At 35.5% G+C, this 15,341-nt stretch overlaps 1 protein-coding gene and 1 pseudogene across 2 annotated transcripts in view; one reads left to right on the forward strand and one right to left on the reverse strand.

Moving 5' to 3' along the window:
• The window catches only part of PTBP3 (polypyrimidine tract binding protein 3), an 89,709-nt gene that overhangs the window by 15,367 nt on the left and 59,001 nt on the right, over positions 1-15,341 (reverse strand). For both annotated transcript variants that reach the window (XM_069474557.1, XM_069474558.1), the window contains 4 exons: positions 12,333-12,479; positions 7,414-7,578; positions 2,522-2,632; positions 890-1,064 (listed from right to left, as the gene is read on the reverse strand). In XM_069474557.1, coding sequence (XP_069330658.1) covers positions 890-1,064; positions 2,522-2,632; positions 7,414-7,578; positions 12,333-12,479 — 598 coding nt within the window. The remainder of the gene's footprint in view (positions 1-889; positions 1,065-2,521; positions 2,633-7,413; positions 7,579-12,332; positions 12,480-15,341) is intronic.
• On the forward strand, positions 7,791-7,886 carry LOC138389030 (U6atac minor spliceosomal RNA; annotated as a pseudogene).

Raw genomic sequence — 15,341 nt, forward strand, 5'->3', positions numbered from 1 at the left:
TATCAAATGCAGACCTGTACTTAATTCTAGTAATTGAATATTTTCTGGAAAATTTTAGACAACCACTTATTTTAATTCTTTAATTTTCTCACCTGTAAAAAGACAGTGCACAATAATACTACTTAAAGGCTCAATTAGCAATATTTTATGGTATTATTTGGGAAAGGAAAATCAATCACAAAGGATAATAAAACTTAACACTTTAAATAATAAAACACACTAAAAAGTAGCATATATTAACCTAATAATAAATTCAAACTGGGCCATCCATTGTTTTTCCTTTATATAAAGGTTTACTTTAAATATAAGGAGGAGGCAGCTCTTCAAAGTGACATTTGCAGAGAGAATTTACAAAGCTGTATTTTTACTAATGCAAAATGCAACTTCACACAAACTTAAGATATAGTTAGAAGTCCAAAGTTTAAAAAACAAAAAAAAAATAAACTCTCTTTCAGTACGAAATATTTCAGTACATACTATTAATTTAGGCTCTTGATTTAAAATATCACTACTTAAAAAGGGGAAAGTATTTCTCTCAAGAGCACATATGGCAAAATTCTGTTGGCTATAAATTAGTATATTTAAAAATCAATGTTAACATATAAGACTATTAATTTGAAGCAAATGATTATGTAACTTATAAAGAATGAGTAGTATTCATGTTAGAAAATAAATTTGTAACTCAATTTCAGATATCTACTTGATTTGCCAACTATTACTGCCAATACTAAGATTTAATTAATGGGCACATTTTTTTCCATAATTCTTGCTTTCCTTTAGAAATCACGAGAGAACCCAAGAAAGAAAAGTGAACTGACATACATGGATTCATAAATTAAACTTGTAACTTTGGAAAACTTGCTTTGTGACCCTTTAAAAAGCTACTCACCAAAAGCAGCAGCCATAGGGGGTTCAAGGGATGGCTGGCCATCACCAGTAGGAAGGTCTAAACGAGTGAAGTCTCTGCTTTTGTCATTATTGTATTTCACATTAAGGCTGGTGAGCTTGGAGAAGTCAATACGCAGAGTGCAGCATGCATTATAGATATTCTGGCCGTCCAGAGCCTAAAGCATGTAAGAAAGGGACTGGTTTTGGCAAGACAACAAGACTGATAAATCAAGTAGCCTTTACTTTGACACAGAGTGGCAATCGAGCATAAAGCAGAAAGCACTAGACTAAAAGCCAAAGACTTGGATTGGCTTTTACCTATGTCACTATGAGTTTAAGGGAGAAAAACAAATTTCTAAGTCTCAGTTTTCATCTGTAAAATAAGACTAATAATACCTACCTTGTCCATAGTAATATCAAATGAGACAAGACACGTAAAAGTTTGAAAAACTGTTGGATGTTATAGAAATACTAGCTGTTATCATGATCATTTTCCCTATAGTAAATGTTTAAAGATATTTTAACTTTATATTTTATTGTAATTCATTTTACTATTAATATAGTTTATGTAGGTTAGGATGAAATAAAGCCTTTTTAAGTGGTACTTGTCAGGGCCACAATACATAAAATATTATTCACCACTTTTTAAATTTATTTTTGTAATACTTTGAATAATAGGCTAAGAGAAATTTGGAGCCACTTGTAATCAAGATCAGCAACCCCTCTCTCTGAAAGAATAAAAACTTACCAGATGGTATTTGTGGATACTTATGATTTCCACAACTGCTTGAATTTATAAAAACAGATACCAGAAAACAAAGCACATAAAAATAAAACAAAGAAATATGCAACCCCCCCCCCCCCGATTGATATGAAGTCACTGACAAGTTGTGCCATCAGAAGGTACAAAATAACACATGTACGTAGAGGGTACAGCAAATATAAAGGCTATATTCCCTATAAAGTGCCAGACACTATGTGGTACATAAAAGTACTATAAAACTTAGTCCCTATCTTTGAGTAGAAATTAGAAATGATTCAGATACTGCCACAAGATAAAATTAGGGTTGGGGTAGATCTCAATAGGAGATGTGTCTAATACATACCCAAACTGAAAGTGAAGTTTTGTATCTTGACAAAAAAAGGTCAAGGATCTGTGTACTTAAGAAAAAGGCAACATGAACTGACAGCAGCATATTTCCTAAGGTTTAATGTCTTCACCAATTTAGAGCTTAATGGGAATGAACACTGAATATGGCTGCAAAAATAGTAAAATCAATCTTTGGCCAATTTAATAGAAGTAAATGAAGGTACAAGGGTAAAAGTAATTCTACTTTATTAGTCAGATTATATCAAGAGTACTGTGCTCAATTCTAGATTTTAAACATGACAAACAGGAATGAGTCTCAAGAGATCTACGAGATAAGAGGAGATTTTAAATCATTCCATATTGAAGAAAGAAGTAATAATTTTTAGCTTAGAAAAAAGAACACATGGAACTGTACACTTAAAAATGATTAATATGATAAATATTATACTATGTATTTTTACTACAATTAAAAAAACCTAGTAAATCCTTTAGCTATCACTGAAGTGAGTGACAACTGAAAAATGGAAGATAGATCATAATTACCATTTTGGCATAATGTGCATTCACTGGGTCAGCATACTGAAGCAAGGCTTGAAACTGATTATTCTTTGTAAAGGTGATAATCTTCAAGACTGTGCCAAATTTAGAAAATATCTGGGAAAAAGTTCACATAAGGTTACATCTAAGAAAAATATTAAACTAACGTACCTTCATAAATACAACTTGGTTCATGAATCCCATTTTTAAATGAAAATAATTTTCTCTTTAAAACTGTTGGTACCAAAATGACTTAAATCAAGTCTAACATGTTAATGTTTTAATACCCGTGCTTGTCTTAGAACAGTGCCTGACTCACAATAAGCACTCAAATATTTAGCCTATTTTATATCCTATATTAATGGTACAATACTAAAATAGGAGACTACAATAGAAATTAATTGATGGTATGGGATAGTGGTGTTACAAAGCATATGAATGAAAGTGGAATAAGCATCTACTTCTTAAGATTTTTGTACATAGAAACTAGAAGACGTTTAACTAGAGGCTGCTCTATAAATTCATCAAATATTCAAAGGGCATTGTTCTAAGCACTGGGAAGTCAACAGTGGACAAAATAGAGACAAAGTCCCTTATTAAGAAAGACAGACAATAAAAAAATAAACAAATGGTATAATGTCTGGTCATAAAAAAGTGTTAAGAATAAAAAGAAAGATAGGGATGAGAGTGAACAGGAGTGCAAGACAATGATCAAGGAAGGCCTCTCTGAAGTGTCTTCAAAGAGGAATACAGTGAGGGGAAGGCTTCCCGACAGATCCCTAGTTAACAATGCACCTCAGCACCACAAAGGTTCACGGTTAGAGTTACCAAAAACTCATTTCTGAAAGACTAAACAGGGAGCATAAAACAATACATTTTGTTCCCCTTTGTCATGCCATTTTAAATTTGGATCTTAATGAGGAGAAACTTGTCCTGCTCCTGAGAATAAAAAGTATTCCCCATGTATGCTAAGATTTTGCTGTTATTAAGCACTATGTGTAAGTGTCCTTAATAGGCAATTAGTCCTGCTTTTTAATTATCGGAAAGAATGCTCAAGAATATCCTAAAGCATAGGCAACAAAAATAAAAAAAAACAGATAAATAGGACTACCTCAAAATCAAAAACCTTTGTGCATCAAAGGACACTATCAACAAAATGAAAAGGCAACCCACAGACCATGACACAATATTTGCAAATCATGGATCAGATAAAGGGTTAATATCCAGAATATAAAGAACTCCTATAACTTAACAACAACAATTTAAAAATGGGCAAAGGACTTGAATAAATATTTCTCCAAAGAAAATAATCAAATGGCCAATAAGCACACAAAAAGATGCTCAACATCACTAATCACTAGAGAAATGCATATCAAAACTACATGAGATATCCCTTTACATCTATTAGGATAGCTATTATTAAAAAAAAAAAAAAGAAAGAAAGAAAAAGAAAAAGGCTGGGAAAAGTGATCACTTGAGATCAGGAGTTTGAGACCAGGCTGAATAAGAGCAAGACCCAGTTTCTAACCAAAAATAGAAAAAATTAGCCAGGCGTGGTGGCACATCGCTATAGTCCCAGCTACTTGGGAGGCTGAGGCAGGAGGACTGCTTGAGCCCAGGAGTTTGAGGTTGCAGTGAGCTGTCATCATGCCATTGCATGCTATTGGGGGTGACAGAGTAAGACTCTGTCTCAAAGATCAAAAACAACCAAAAAAAAAACAAGTCTTGGGGAGGATGTAGAGAAGATGGAATCCTTGTGCACTGCTGGTGGGAATGTGAAATGCTGCAGCCACTGTGGAAACAGTATGACCTTTCCTCAAAAAATTGAAAAATATCCTGGGCATGGTGGCTACTTGGAAGGCCAAAGTGGGAGGACTGCTTGAGGCCAGGAGTTGGAGATCAGCTTGGGCAACATAGTGAGATCCTATCTCTCACAAAAAACAAACAAACAAACAAACAAACAAACAGATTTACCAGCAATTACACTTCTGGGTATATATACCTAAAGAATTGGAAGCAGGGATTCAAAGAGATATTTGTACACCCAAGTTCACAGTAGCATTATTCACAATAGCCAAAAGGAGAAAGCAACCCAAGTGTTCATCAGTGAATGAATAAACAAAATGTGGTACATACAAAGGAATGCTTCACAAAGGAAGAAAATTCTGACACATGCTACAACATGGATGAATCTTTAAGACATCATGTCAAGTGAAATCTAACAGTTACAAAAGGACAAATACTGTATGGTTTCACTTATATGAGGAACCTAGTGTCAAATTCATACAGACAGAAAGTAGAATGGTGGTTGTTGAGAGCTGGAAGGAGGAAGGAATGGGGAGTTATTGTTTAATGGGTACAGAAGTTTCACTTTGGGAAGATGAAAAAAGTTCTGGAGAATAATATTTGGTGATGGTTGAAAAACACTATGAGTGTACTTAATGCCACTGAACTACTATACAATTAAAAATAGTCCCAGCTTCTTAGGAGGCTGGGGTAGGAGGATAGACTGAGCCCAGGAGTTCAAGGCTAGGCTGGGCAACATTGCAAGACCTACCTCTAATTAAACAAACAAACAAACAAACAAAAATCCATAATCGTCACTTCCACTGCCAATGCCTCCACCATCTCTCATTTGAACTATGATAAGAGCCCCTATTTATCCCTACAGTTTTTTCTTAACACAGCAGGCAACAAGTGATTCTGTTAAAACATAAATAATATATCTCACTGCTCTATTCAAAATCTTCTAATGGTTTCCCATCTTAGCTAGTGTAAAAGATTAGCAAAGCTTTGCATCATCTGGCTCCTAACTCCTGTCTGACGCGATCACTTATGGCATTCCTACTCTCTATATTCCAGTGACACTATCCTCCTTTCTGATTCGTGAACACATTAAGCACAGTTCCATCTTAGGGACTTTGCACTTATTATTCTTTCTGACTGGATCACTATTCTTACACACACACACACACACACAACTTATATCCTTACATCCTTCCAGCCTCTGCTCAAATGTCATCAGATTGGAAAGACCTTCCCTAACTTTCCTCATCTAAAGTAGCACACCTTCCATCTCTGTCATTCTTAATCTCCTTACCATCAGGTAAAGGAAGAACACTAGATTCTATAGATATTAGACAGCAGTTGAGCTAGTGCCAACTTTTCATCAAAAAACATAACAAAATAATGAGCTAATTAACTACAAAAGGTATAACCAATTCCATACTTTCATATATTCTTCAATCACAACATTTATCACATTTTATGCTATTACTTATGAAATTACTATCTTACCCACAAGAGCAATGACTAGTTTCTTACGTCGCAATTTACTAACATTCACTAATTAGAACTAACATTTTTTGAGCACTTAACATGTACCAGGCACCATTCTAAGTACTTTAAACATATTTAACTCATGTAATCCACACAATGAAGGGATAAAATAGATACCATCTTCATATTCATTATAAAAATAAGAAAACAGACATACAAGGAGTAAGTTACTTGCCCAAAGTTATAAAGACAGTTAAAGTGGTAGAGCCAGGATTCAAACCAGCTCTAGACCCTGTATACTTAACCATTATGCTATATGACCTCTTAATTAATGAGATAAAATGCCAGGAGAAAGGCTTGGTTAATGTAATTAGATTAAGATTCCCTGAGGAGGTAACATATGAATTGAGAATTGAATGATACAGATCCAACCAAGTGACTACCTAGGTAAAGAGTATTCTAGGCCTAAGAAATACAAGATAAAAAAGAACTAAGGATAGGACTAAACTGGGGAATAGGGAAGGAAAAGAGGGAGGGACAAAGAGTGTGTGACAGAAAGGCCAGGTATTAAATAAGCAGAAGGGTGTTAGGTAATGAGGATAAAGAAATGGGGGAGAAGCTTGCATGTGGGGCTCTTGGGAAGGAGTTGGTTTAGCATTGGGAAAGAGAGTTACACAAGAGTGCTATACCTGAAAGACATAGTCCTATCCCCAACAGTTGCTATTGAGGACTCTCAGAATTAGTCCACTTCACTTGAAGGACATCATGATCTCTTGGAGGAGAAACAAGGCTTGTTACTGTGCTCAGGAAAATGATAAATGGAATGATAGGATGGGACCCCATGACCCTGGCTAAACTCACTGCTGCCTTATGTAGTGGATATGTATACATGGAATATCACTTAAAAATGTAACAGGCATTCAAAAACAAAACACTGTACATTACATCAGGAGACCTGAGTTCTAACTGGCTCTTCAATTACTCTCTTCAATATTCAATACTCATTAATTATCTGGGTTTCAGTTTTATTCACTACAAAATTATAAAACTAGGTAACCTTCTAGTTCTTGAATTCTGCGTATCATTTGCCATGATTTGGTAGAATGCCTTTTATCAAGACAGTTTGGACATATTAATGGGTAGAGTGTGAAGGTCAAGTTGGGCATCAGTCAATATTTAACATGATATATGATGTTACACATGAAGATTAATTACGCACTTTCTCTACAGAGTTTTTAAATTACAAATACTCAAATGTAAAGTGTCCGGAAATAAATTAGTTGTTCTCTATAGTGATGTTACTTTCTAAGTACAACTACTTACTACTACCTGGGCTTTTCATTGCATTCTATGTTTTTTTCATTTTCATTTTTATAGCTTAGCTATAAAAGAATATCAAATTTTTAACACAGTTTTTAAACAGTATTCAAGGTAGAAAAGGAGGCTGTCAAAAAAATTTTATCTAATATGCTGTCTCTTGTATGTAACAGGATGAAGATTTTTTTCATTATTTAAACAATTATATTAACCAAAAGCAACAAGCTAAAACACTTAGATGTAAAATATCAAGTTACAGAGGTCACAGTTAACTCAGCTTTCATAAGAGTATTCCTCCTTACCTGATGAAGAACTTCCAGAGTAACAGGGTAAAAGAGGTTTTCAATAATTATTCGGAGCACAGGACTCTGCCCAGGTAGGACTGTGCCTTCATTGGAAGGAGCTCCCGGAAGGGCGAGGCTTCCTGACTGGACGGCACTGACAGCCTGCAGTGCAGCCTGGGCTCTCTAAGAGAGAACAATCCAATGAGAACTTTGGTTATACAGAAGAGCATTATATGAACCCTAAAATTTAGTTGCCATGAAACAATAAGGAGTCCACTTGCTCAAGGCCTCTTGGGTGTGGCTCCGGGTAAAATTAAATAAACAAAAAAACTCAATAAGAATATAGTTAAATAAAAAATATATTTTTATTTCCTAACTTTCAAAAGACAATGCGGGTGTTGTATGAAAGGAGAGAAGGTTAGCACTCCCCTTGACAAGGATGGAAGAGGCTCTCAGGCCTGTACAACACGCATACGGTAACAAAAAAAAAAAAAAAAAAAGACAATGCGGGGGAAAAAAAAGACAATATGAAAGCAACATTAAAGACCAAGGCATGGGGTGTTAGAGCCCAAGCAGTGGTAGGAAGACAAGCTTCTAAACATCCTTCATTTAAAGGAATCTCAGGACACTAAAAAAAAATGGCTGGTTCCAGAATTGGGGCAGATATTAGTATAAAACATTTTTGTTCCTGTGGGAATTTTTTGGTCAGAAAGCAAGGAAGTGTTCAACGAATGATAGGGACATGCCAAACAGACATAGAAGCCCCCAGCATGAAGGGTGGGGCACAGTGGCTCACACCAGTAATCCTAGCACTTTGGGAGGCCAAGGCCTGAGGCCAGGAGCTCTAGACCAGCCTGGGCAACATAGCGAGACCCCGTCTCTACAAAAAATAAAAAAAAATTAGCCAGGCATGGTGGCACATGCCTATAGTGGCAGTTACTCAGGAGGCTTAGGCAGTAGGATCGCTTTAGCCCAGGAATTTCAGATTGCAGTGAGCTATGATGGTGACACTGCACTCTAGCCCAGGCAATAGAGCAAGACCCTGTCTTAAAAAAAAAAAAAAAAAAAAAGACTGTAACAAATAACAACTCATCAAATAAAATGGGAAATCTTTAGTTCATACTGATATAAATTGAAAGCTGATAAGGAACAGTATATTTATAATGTCTTAAAGTATCTTCCAACAAAATACTATTTCCCCCCTTAGTAAGTAATAACTTTATTTACAAAACCAGCCTAATCAAGCGGTCAAAGAGCACATCATCAGTTATGCACAAACTGAAATTATGTGCTATCTAATATGATGCAATGAGAAGAAAAGAGCATTACTTCTGTGATGGTCCTGTCAAAGATAGACAAATACTCTTGAATTGAATCTCTCAATTTGGGAGACACTCTTGAAAATAAATTGCCGATAATTTTCAACAATGTCAAGGTTATGCAAGTCAAAAGAGACTAAAAAGACAACTAAATGGAACATGTCATTCTGAACTGGATCCTTTTGCTATAAACAAACATTATTGGGACAACTAGCAAAACATGAATGGGGTTTGAGGACTGGAGGGTAGTAATGTATCAATGTTAACTTCCTGATGTTGACTCTTGTACTCTGGTTGGTAGAAGAATGTCCTTGTTTGTAGGAAATGCACAGTACAAGTACCAGACAGTAAAGAAGGATCAGGTTGGTAATTTATTCCCAAATGGCTTGAGAAATCAAAACTTCATTGCACTGTACAGGCAGCTTTTTTCCTAAGTTTATGACTGTCCCAAAGTTTAAAACAATTACTTAAAAAATGAAGTGAAAGGAGGGACCACTGAAGAGAAAAGAACATAGTTAATGATTACTGAAATAAAATGCATTTTTTAATCATTTAAGAAAGGTGATACTAGTAAAATATTTGGGCAAAAGAATAAAAAATCCTACCACTTTAATGTAGCTACTTTTATTTTTACATATTATATTCAGTTGCAATTTTAAAAATCATAGCATTTTGTGTACTAGTTTGAATTATTATTTCTTATGGTTTGTCTCATGATGGTAATTTTTGGTTACTGTTGACTATTAATTTGATACCATCTCCCTAATGTGAGACATTTGAGTAGTTTTCCACATTTTGCTATGATAAATAACAGCAAGATTTGCAAATAAATAAACTTCCATCCACAAGATCAAGAAAAACTATAATATATATACGATAATGACTATGATTTCACACTACCATTTCTCAAATGCTGTACCTCAGAATATGATCTAAATTTTGTGGTTATAATTTTAGTTTAAATCAAGGACACAAAAAATACTTATTCACCTAACCTTCTGGCAAGTATGTCCATTATCTAGAAAAGTAATGTGCATGTTTTAGGATAGCTTGCTATTCACAGAATATAAAGAAAATGAAATACTAACCTATCAGCTTCAAATATGCACACATGTACCTTCAATTTAGATGTCAGGTTTGACATAGGACTTTGAACAAAGGAAAAATTATTATATTTTATCAAACATCAATGCATAAAAATTGCACAAAAGTAACAAAATGGAAAATGTACTGGAAGAAATGAAGGCTAAGAATAAACTAGGTCATTTAGGCTGGCTTTGGTTGCCAAGCAACTGGGATTTCTGTTTCCCTTTGGAATAATCCAATCTTCAAGAGTTTTATTAAATTGTTTTTTCTCCTTCAAGATTTATACTAACATACTCAGGAATCACACTAATGAGAAAACTGCAGGACTTAACATGAAGGAAAATTAAAAATTCTACTGAAAGACATCAAAGAAAAATAAAATACAACTTTTTCCTCAAAAAGATCAGAGAGTAATATACTTACGCTAATTACCCCCAAATTAATCTATAAAATCAATTCAATTCCAATTGTGTTTTTTGGGGGGCAGAAATTGTCAAAATAATTCTAAAATATATCTGAAGAAATAAACAAATATTAATCAGTTACTTTCTGAAAAGACAGCAACAAATAGGGCCTTGACTTACAATATTCTAAGCTATAGGGCTGACGGAAACAGGATTGGAATCCAGGCTTTTGGAATCCAAAAGCTAGCCCAGGTTAGGCATGGAGTGCATGCCATGTGAATAGCACACATGATGACAGAGCAAGCCATACAAGCAGAATCTACAGACATACCTAACAAGTATATGTGTGTGTGTGTGTGTGAATATGCATGTTATAAGCAAGTATAGCATGCATATGGAAAACTAGAATATAACAAGTTTCACAAAAATAATGCAATTATTTTTGCAATTTCAAAAAATAATGCAGGAGAAACTGGTTTCTTGGAGTAAAAAAGACCAAAGCCCTGCCCTCACTCCCCACATCCAAAAAAATTCCTAATAAAATATTTAAATATCAAAATAAAAACAACCAAAACATAAAAGTATTAGCAGAAAACATAAGTAGATTCTTTTTTTCATCTTGGTGTGCTAGGTCTTGCTTAAGCATGGTACCAAAGTCAAAAAAGATTGTATTATGGAAAGCTTAAGAGATTTGACTATATGTATAAAAACATTTTAAAAACTGCATTAGCAGAAAAATTCATAGAGACTGAAAGTAGACCACTAGGTGACAGAGGTGGGAGGGAGGAGGAAATGGGGGCTTACTTTTTAATGAGTAGAAGTTTTAGTTTAGGATGATGAAAAAGTTCTAGAGATAGATGGTGGTGACTATATAACAATGTGAATGTATTCAATGCCTCAGGACTGTACACTTAAAAATAGTTGAAATGGCAACTTTTATACTATGTATGTTTTAGTACAATAAAAAAAATCTGGGAGCTAGGCGTGAAGATTCATGCTTATAATCCTAGCACTTCGGGAGGCTGAGGTAGGAGGATTGCTTGAGCCCAGGAGTTCCAGACCTGTCTGAGAAACGTAGTGAGAGACTGTTTCTATAAAAAATAGAAAAATTAGTTAGGCATGGTGGTGTGCACCTCTAGTCCCAGCTACTTGGAGGCTGAGGCAGGGGGATCACTTGAACCCAGGAGTTTGAGGTTGCAGTGAGTTATGATGTTGCCACTGTACCCCAGCCTCGGTGACAGAGCCAAGACCCTGTCAAGAAAAGAAAACAAAGGAAAGAAAAGAAGCAAAAGAAAAAGGAAAAGGAAAAGGAAAAGAGGAAGGAAGGATGGATCATGTGTAGGAAATGTTTCTGTTTTAAATAATGTGGAAAACTATCATTTAATCTCAGTAGCTTGCATAATAATACCTTTCAACACAGAATCAGAGTTGGAGTTCTTTGCCTAGAGCAATAATAAAGTGGCCAAACATGCCCTTAACATAAAAAAAAACAAACGATTTCTTAAAATGTACTTGCTTTGTGGATAAAATTTCTCTATCCTTAAGTAACTTCAAATTACTATTTTTAACTACTGAAAAATGAACCTGGAAAGACACAAAAGACTCAACATGAACTATATCAAAATAAAAACAGAAAAATGAGGTAAGAAATGTTGATACACTATATTCCACATTCATCCTGAGGAGTCAAAAATCATTTAATCAACAATTCTAAACAAATTCCTATTAACATCTTAAGTTTGGTTAACATCACAATATAATCATCTGTTCAACCTCTCAATACCTTTGTTATATATTCTATAAAAAGAAGGTATTGAAATGAATGATTTCTAAAAGTTCCTTTTAGATCTAAGATATTAAGAGGTATATAACAGTATGTTTTCTTTTTTATTGTGAAAACAATTTCAAGGGAAAAAATTAACTTCAAATATGCTTCTAAATGGCAGTGCTTTCTTATTCTCAAGCCTTGGGAGAAGACTCTACATACGCAATTCTGACTAGTAAAGCATCCTAAAATAAAGAAAAGCACATGATTTTTCTTCACCTGTAAAGTATAGAAAATTAATTTTAGGTTATTATACCATATGTTCTTTAAAAGGTATTTTTAAAAAATACCTTTAATACTTACAGCTTGATTAGGTAGATTGTCAGTCTTAAGTTCTCTGTGATTGGAATACTGAATATAAACAGGCTGGCTTCGAAGGTGAGGTGTAAAGGGAGTGTAATAATTCACCATAGTAACAGCAGCTTCCTCAGAAGCCATTTCTAAGAAAGCCTGCAATAAACACAAGAAAGTAAAGTGAAAGCTCATCTTTTTTAAAAGATAGTTAATAACTATTTTGTTATTATAGCTTGCTCTAAACTCATGCATTCTCTATGGAAATGATATTAATTACTCCCAAGGGAAGGAAAAAATTTTGCTTTGAAGTATTAATATATCATGGATGTTAATTAGACACATATTTGAAAAGTTGGGTCCAATAAAGGATTTGAGATTGGGAAACTTCCAGTTGATTAAATGATTTTATGTGGTTTTTGGTTTTCCTTTTGTTTCTTCTAAAATCTAGAAATAATTAAAAAGACTAAAATAAATGTGTGTATCATCACTGTAAATGGATGCTTTCAGGGGCCAGGATTTAACAGTTTTTCATTAAGAATCTTGGGGCAAAAGGGCTACAGTACATAAACAGAGATACTAAAATTTCATGGGGGCAATTGGAAGGGTAAAAAAGTCTAAAAAGCCACTTTAGGGGAGCAAAAAGAAGCAAAATGAAAAATAAAGGGGGGAAAAAGGTTGAGAAACACTGTTCTAACTACCCAGATTCTTTTTTTTTTTTTTTTGAATTTTTTTTTTATTTTATTATTATTATTTTTTTGAGACAGAGTCTCGTTTTGTTGCCCGGGCTAGAGTGAGTGCCGTGGTGTCAGCCTAGCTCACAGCAACCTCAAACTCCTGGGCTTAAACGATCCTCCTGCCTCAGCCTCCCGAGTAGCTGGGACTACAGGCATGCGCCACCATGTCCGGCTAATTTTTTCTATATATATATTTTAGTTGGCCAGATAATTTCTTTCTATTTTTAGTAGAGACGGGGTCTCGCTCTTGCTCAGGCTGATCTTGAACTCCTGAGCTCAAACAATCCACCCGCCTCGGCCTCCCAGAGTGCTAGGATTACAGGCGTGACCGGCCTTTTTTTTTTTTTTTTTTTTTTTTTTTTGAGACAGGGTCTCACTCTGTCACCCAAGCTGGAGTGCAGTGACATGATCATAGCTCATTGCAACCCTGAACACCTGGGCTCAAGTCATCCTCCTGCCTCAGTCTCCTGAGTAACCAAGCCCACCTAAATTTTTTATTTTATTTTTTGTAGAGACAGGGTCTCATTATGTTGCCGGGGTTGGTCTTCAACTCCTGGCCTCAAGCAGTCCTCCTGCCTCAGCCTCCCAAAGTGCTAGGATTACAGTACAGGCCCGAGCCACTGTGTCAGTCTACTACCCTGATCCTTAAACAGGGATGGGGCATGATTTGTTCTCCCTTACCTTTTTTTAAAACAGCCATTTATGAAACAAATTAATTAGAGCATTCATTTTCTTTCCAGTAAGAGTTATATTACCTCATACTTTGCCAACATATCTGATAGCAAAGAATGAGAACTGTTGTGATATGGTAGAAAAGGAACCTGACTAAAACCTATACCTAGCTATGACACCTTGGTCATTAACACCTCTGAGCCTTGGTTTCCCCCTCTAACATGAAGTGCTGCCTAATACGATCTTTAAGTTTCCCTGTACCTCTAACATGAGATGATTTTTAGGTAGCGTTCCTGTTAGGTGGACTGTTTGGGATTTTTCAGAATCGGACTATTAAATTCCAGCCTCTGAAAGCATCCATTTAAAATGGTGGTGCCCACATTTACAGTTGCCTTTTTAACTACTTCTAGATTTTAGAAGAAACAGAAGAGGAAAATACCAAGAGCTATATAAAATCAGTTAATTGAGCACCAATTTTCCAATTCCAAATCCTTTACTATACTCAACTTTTCAAATACGCTTCCAATCAACATCCATGTTACCTTTGCAGAAAAGTTACATATAAAAATATAAAGGTATTTCCTATTTTATACACACACAGATGTGCACAAGCATAAACACTATATCTACATCTGTATGTTACAAATATTTGTTTGTATGGGATCATACTAAACTGACCAGAAAAGAGTGGCATTTGGGGAATATCACATTTTGCTTTAAATAATTCTATACTTTTGAATTTTTAACAAATATGTGAAACATTTTTCATTTTTTAAAGGTTCTCTACCATAAGAATTACATTCTTGAGCATTTCTTAAAGAGGCATTTGAAATTCCAGTCTAAAATCATGGGAAATCAGGCCTGCAGCATTGACAAGACAGCCTTACCTTAAGGTACCGAGAACTCTCCCCACTCCATATGCTCCCTATCCCTTTACCCCCAAAAAACACAGTAAAGAAAATTTTTCTGACAGTCATCAACTCACCACATCCCCCACTGCCGCCACCACCACCTATCCCCAACTCATAGACTCGCAGGGCTTTACCTAGTGTTCCTAGGGCTCAGAATCATTTTTAAGTGTTAAGGCTTTCTTTAAAATACTGATGTACACATATATATCACATTTCACATATAATTTGGAGGTACAGGTTGAGTATCTGTCATCAAAAAATGAGGCTGGGTGTGGTGGCTCACACCTGTAATCCCCTAGCATTCTGGGAGGCTGAAGCAGGTGGATTGCTTGAGCTCAGGAGTTTGAGACCAACCTGAGCAAGAGCAAGACCCTGTCTCTACTAAAAATAGAAGAAAAAAAATTAGCCAGGCATGGTTGCACAAGCGGTGGCACGCGCCTGCAGTCCCAGCTACTCGGGAGGCTGAGGCAAGGGGATCCCTTGAGCCCAGGAGTTTGAGGTTGCACTGAGCTACAATGCTGCCATTGCACTCTACCCAGGGTGACAGAGAGAGACTGGGGCGGGGGAACGTTTGGGGAGAGAGGGTGCAGAGCAAGATGGCCAAATAGAAACATCCAGCAATTGTCCTTCCACACGAAAAACTAAATTCAACAACTATTCATGCAAGCAAGCATCTTCAGAAGATCCAAAAATCAGGCATG

This window comes from Eulemur rufifrons, chromosome 7, assembly GCF_041146395.1.
Source record: "Eulemur rufifrons isolate Redbay chromosome 7, OSU_ERuf_1, whole genome shotgun sequence".
In the NCBI taxonomy this organism is placed as follows: domain Eukaryota; kingdom Metazoa; phylum Chordata; class Mammalia; order Primates; family Lemuridae; genus Eulemur; species Eulemur rufifrons.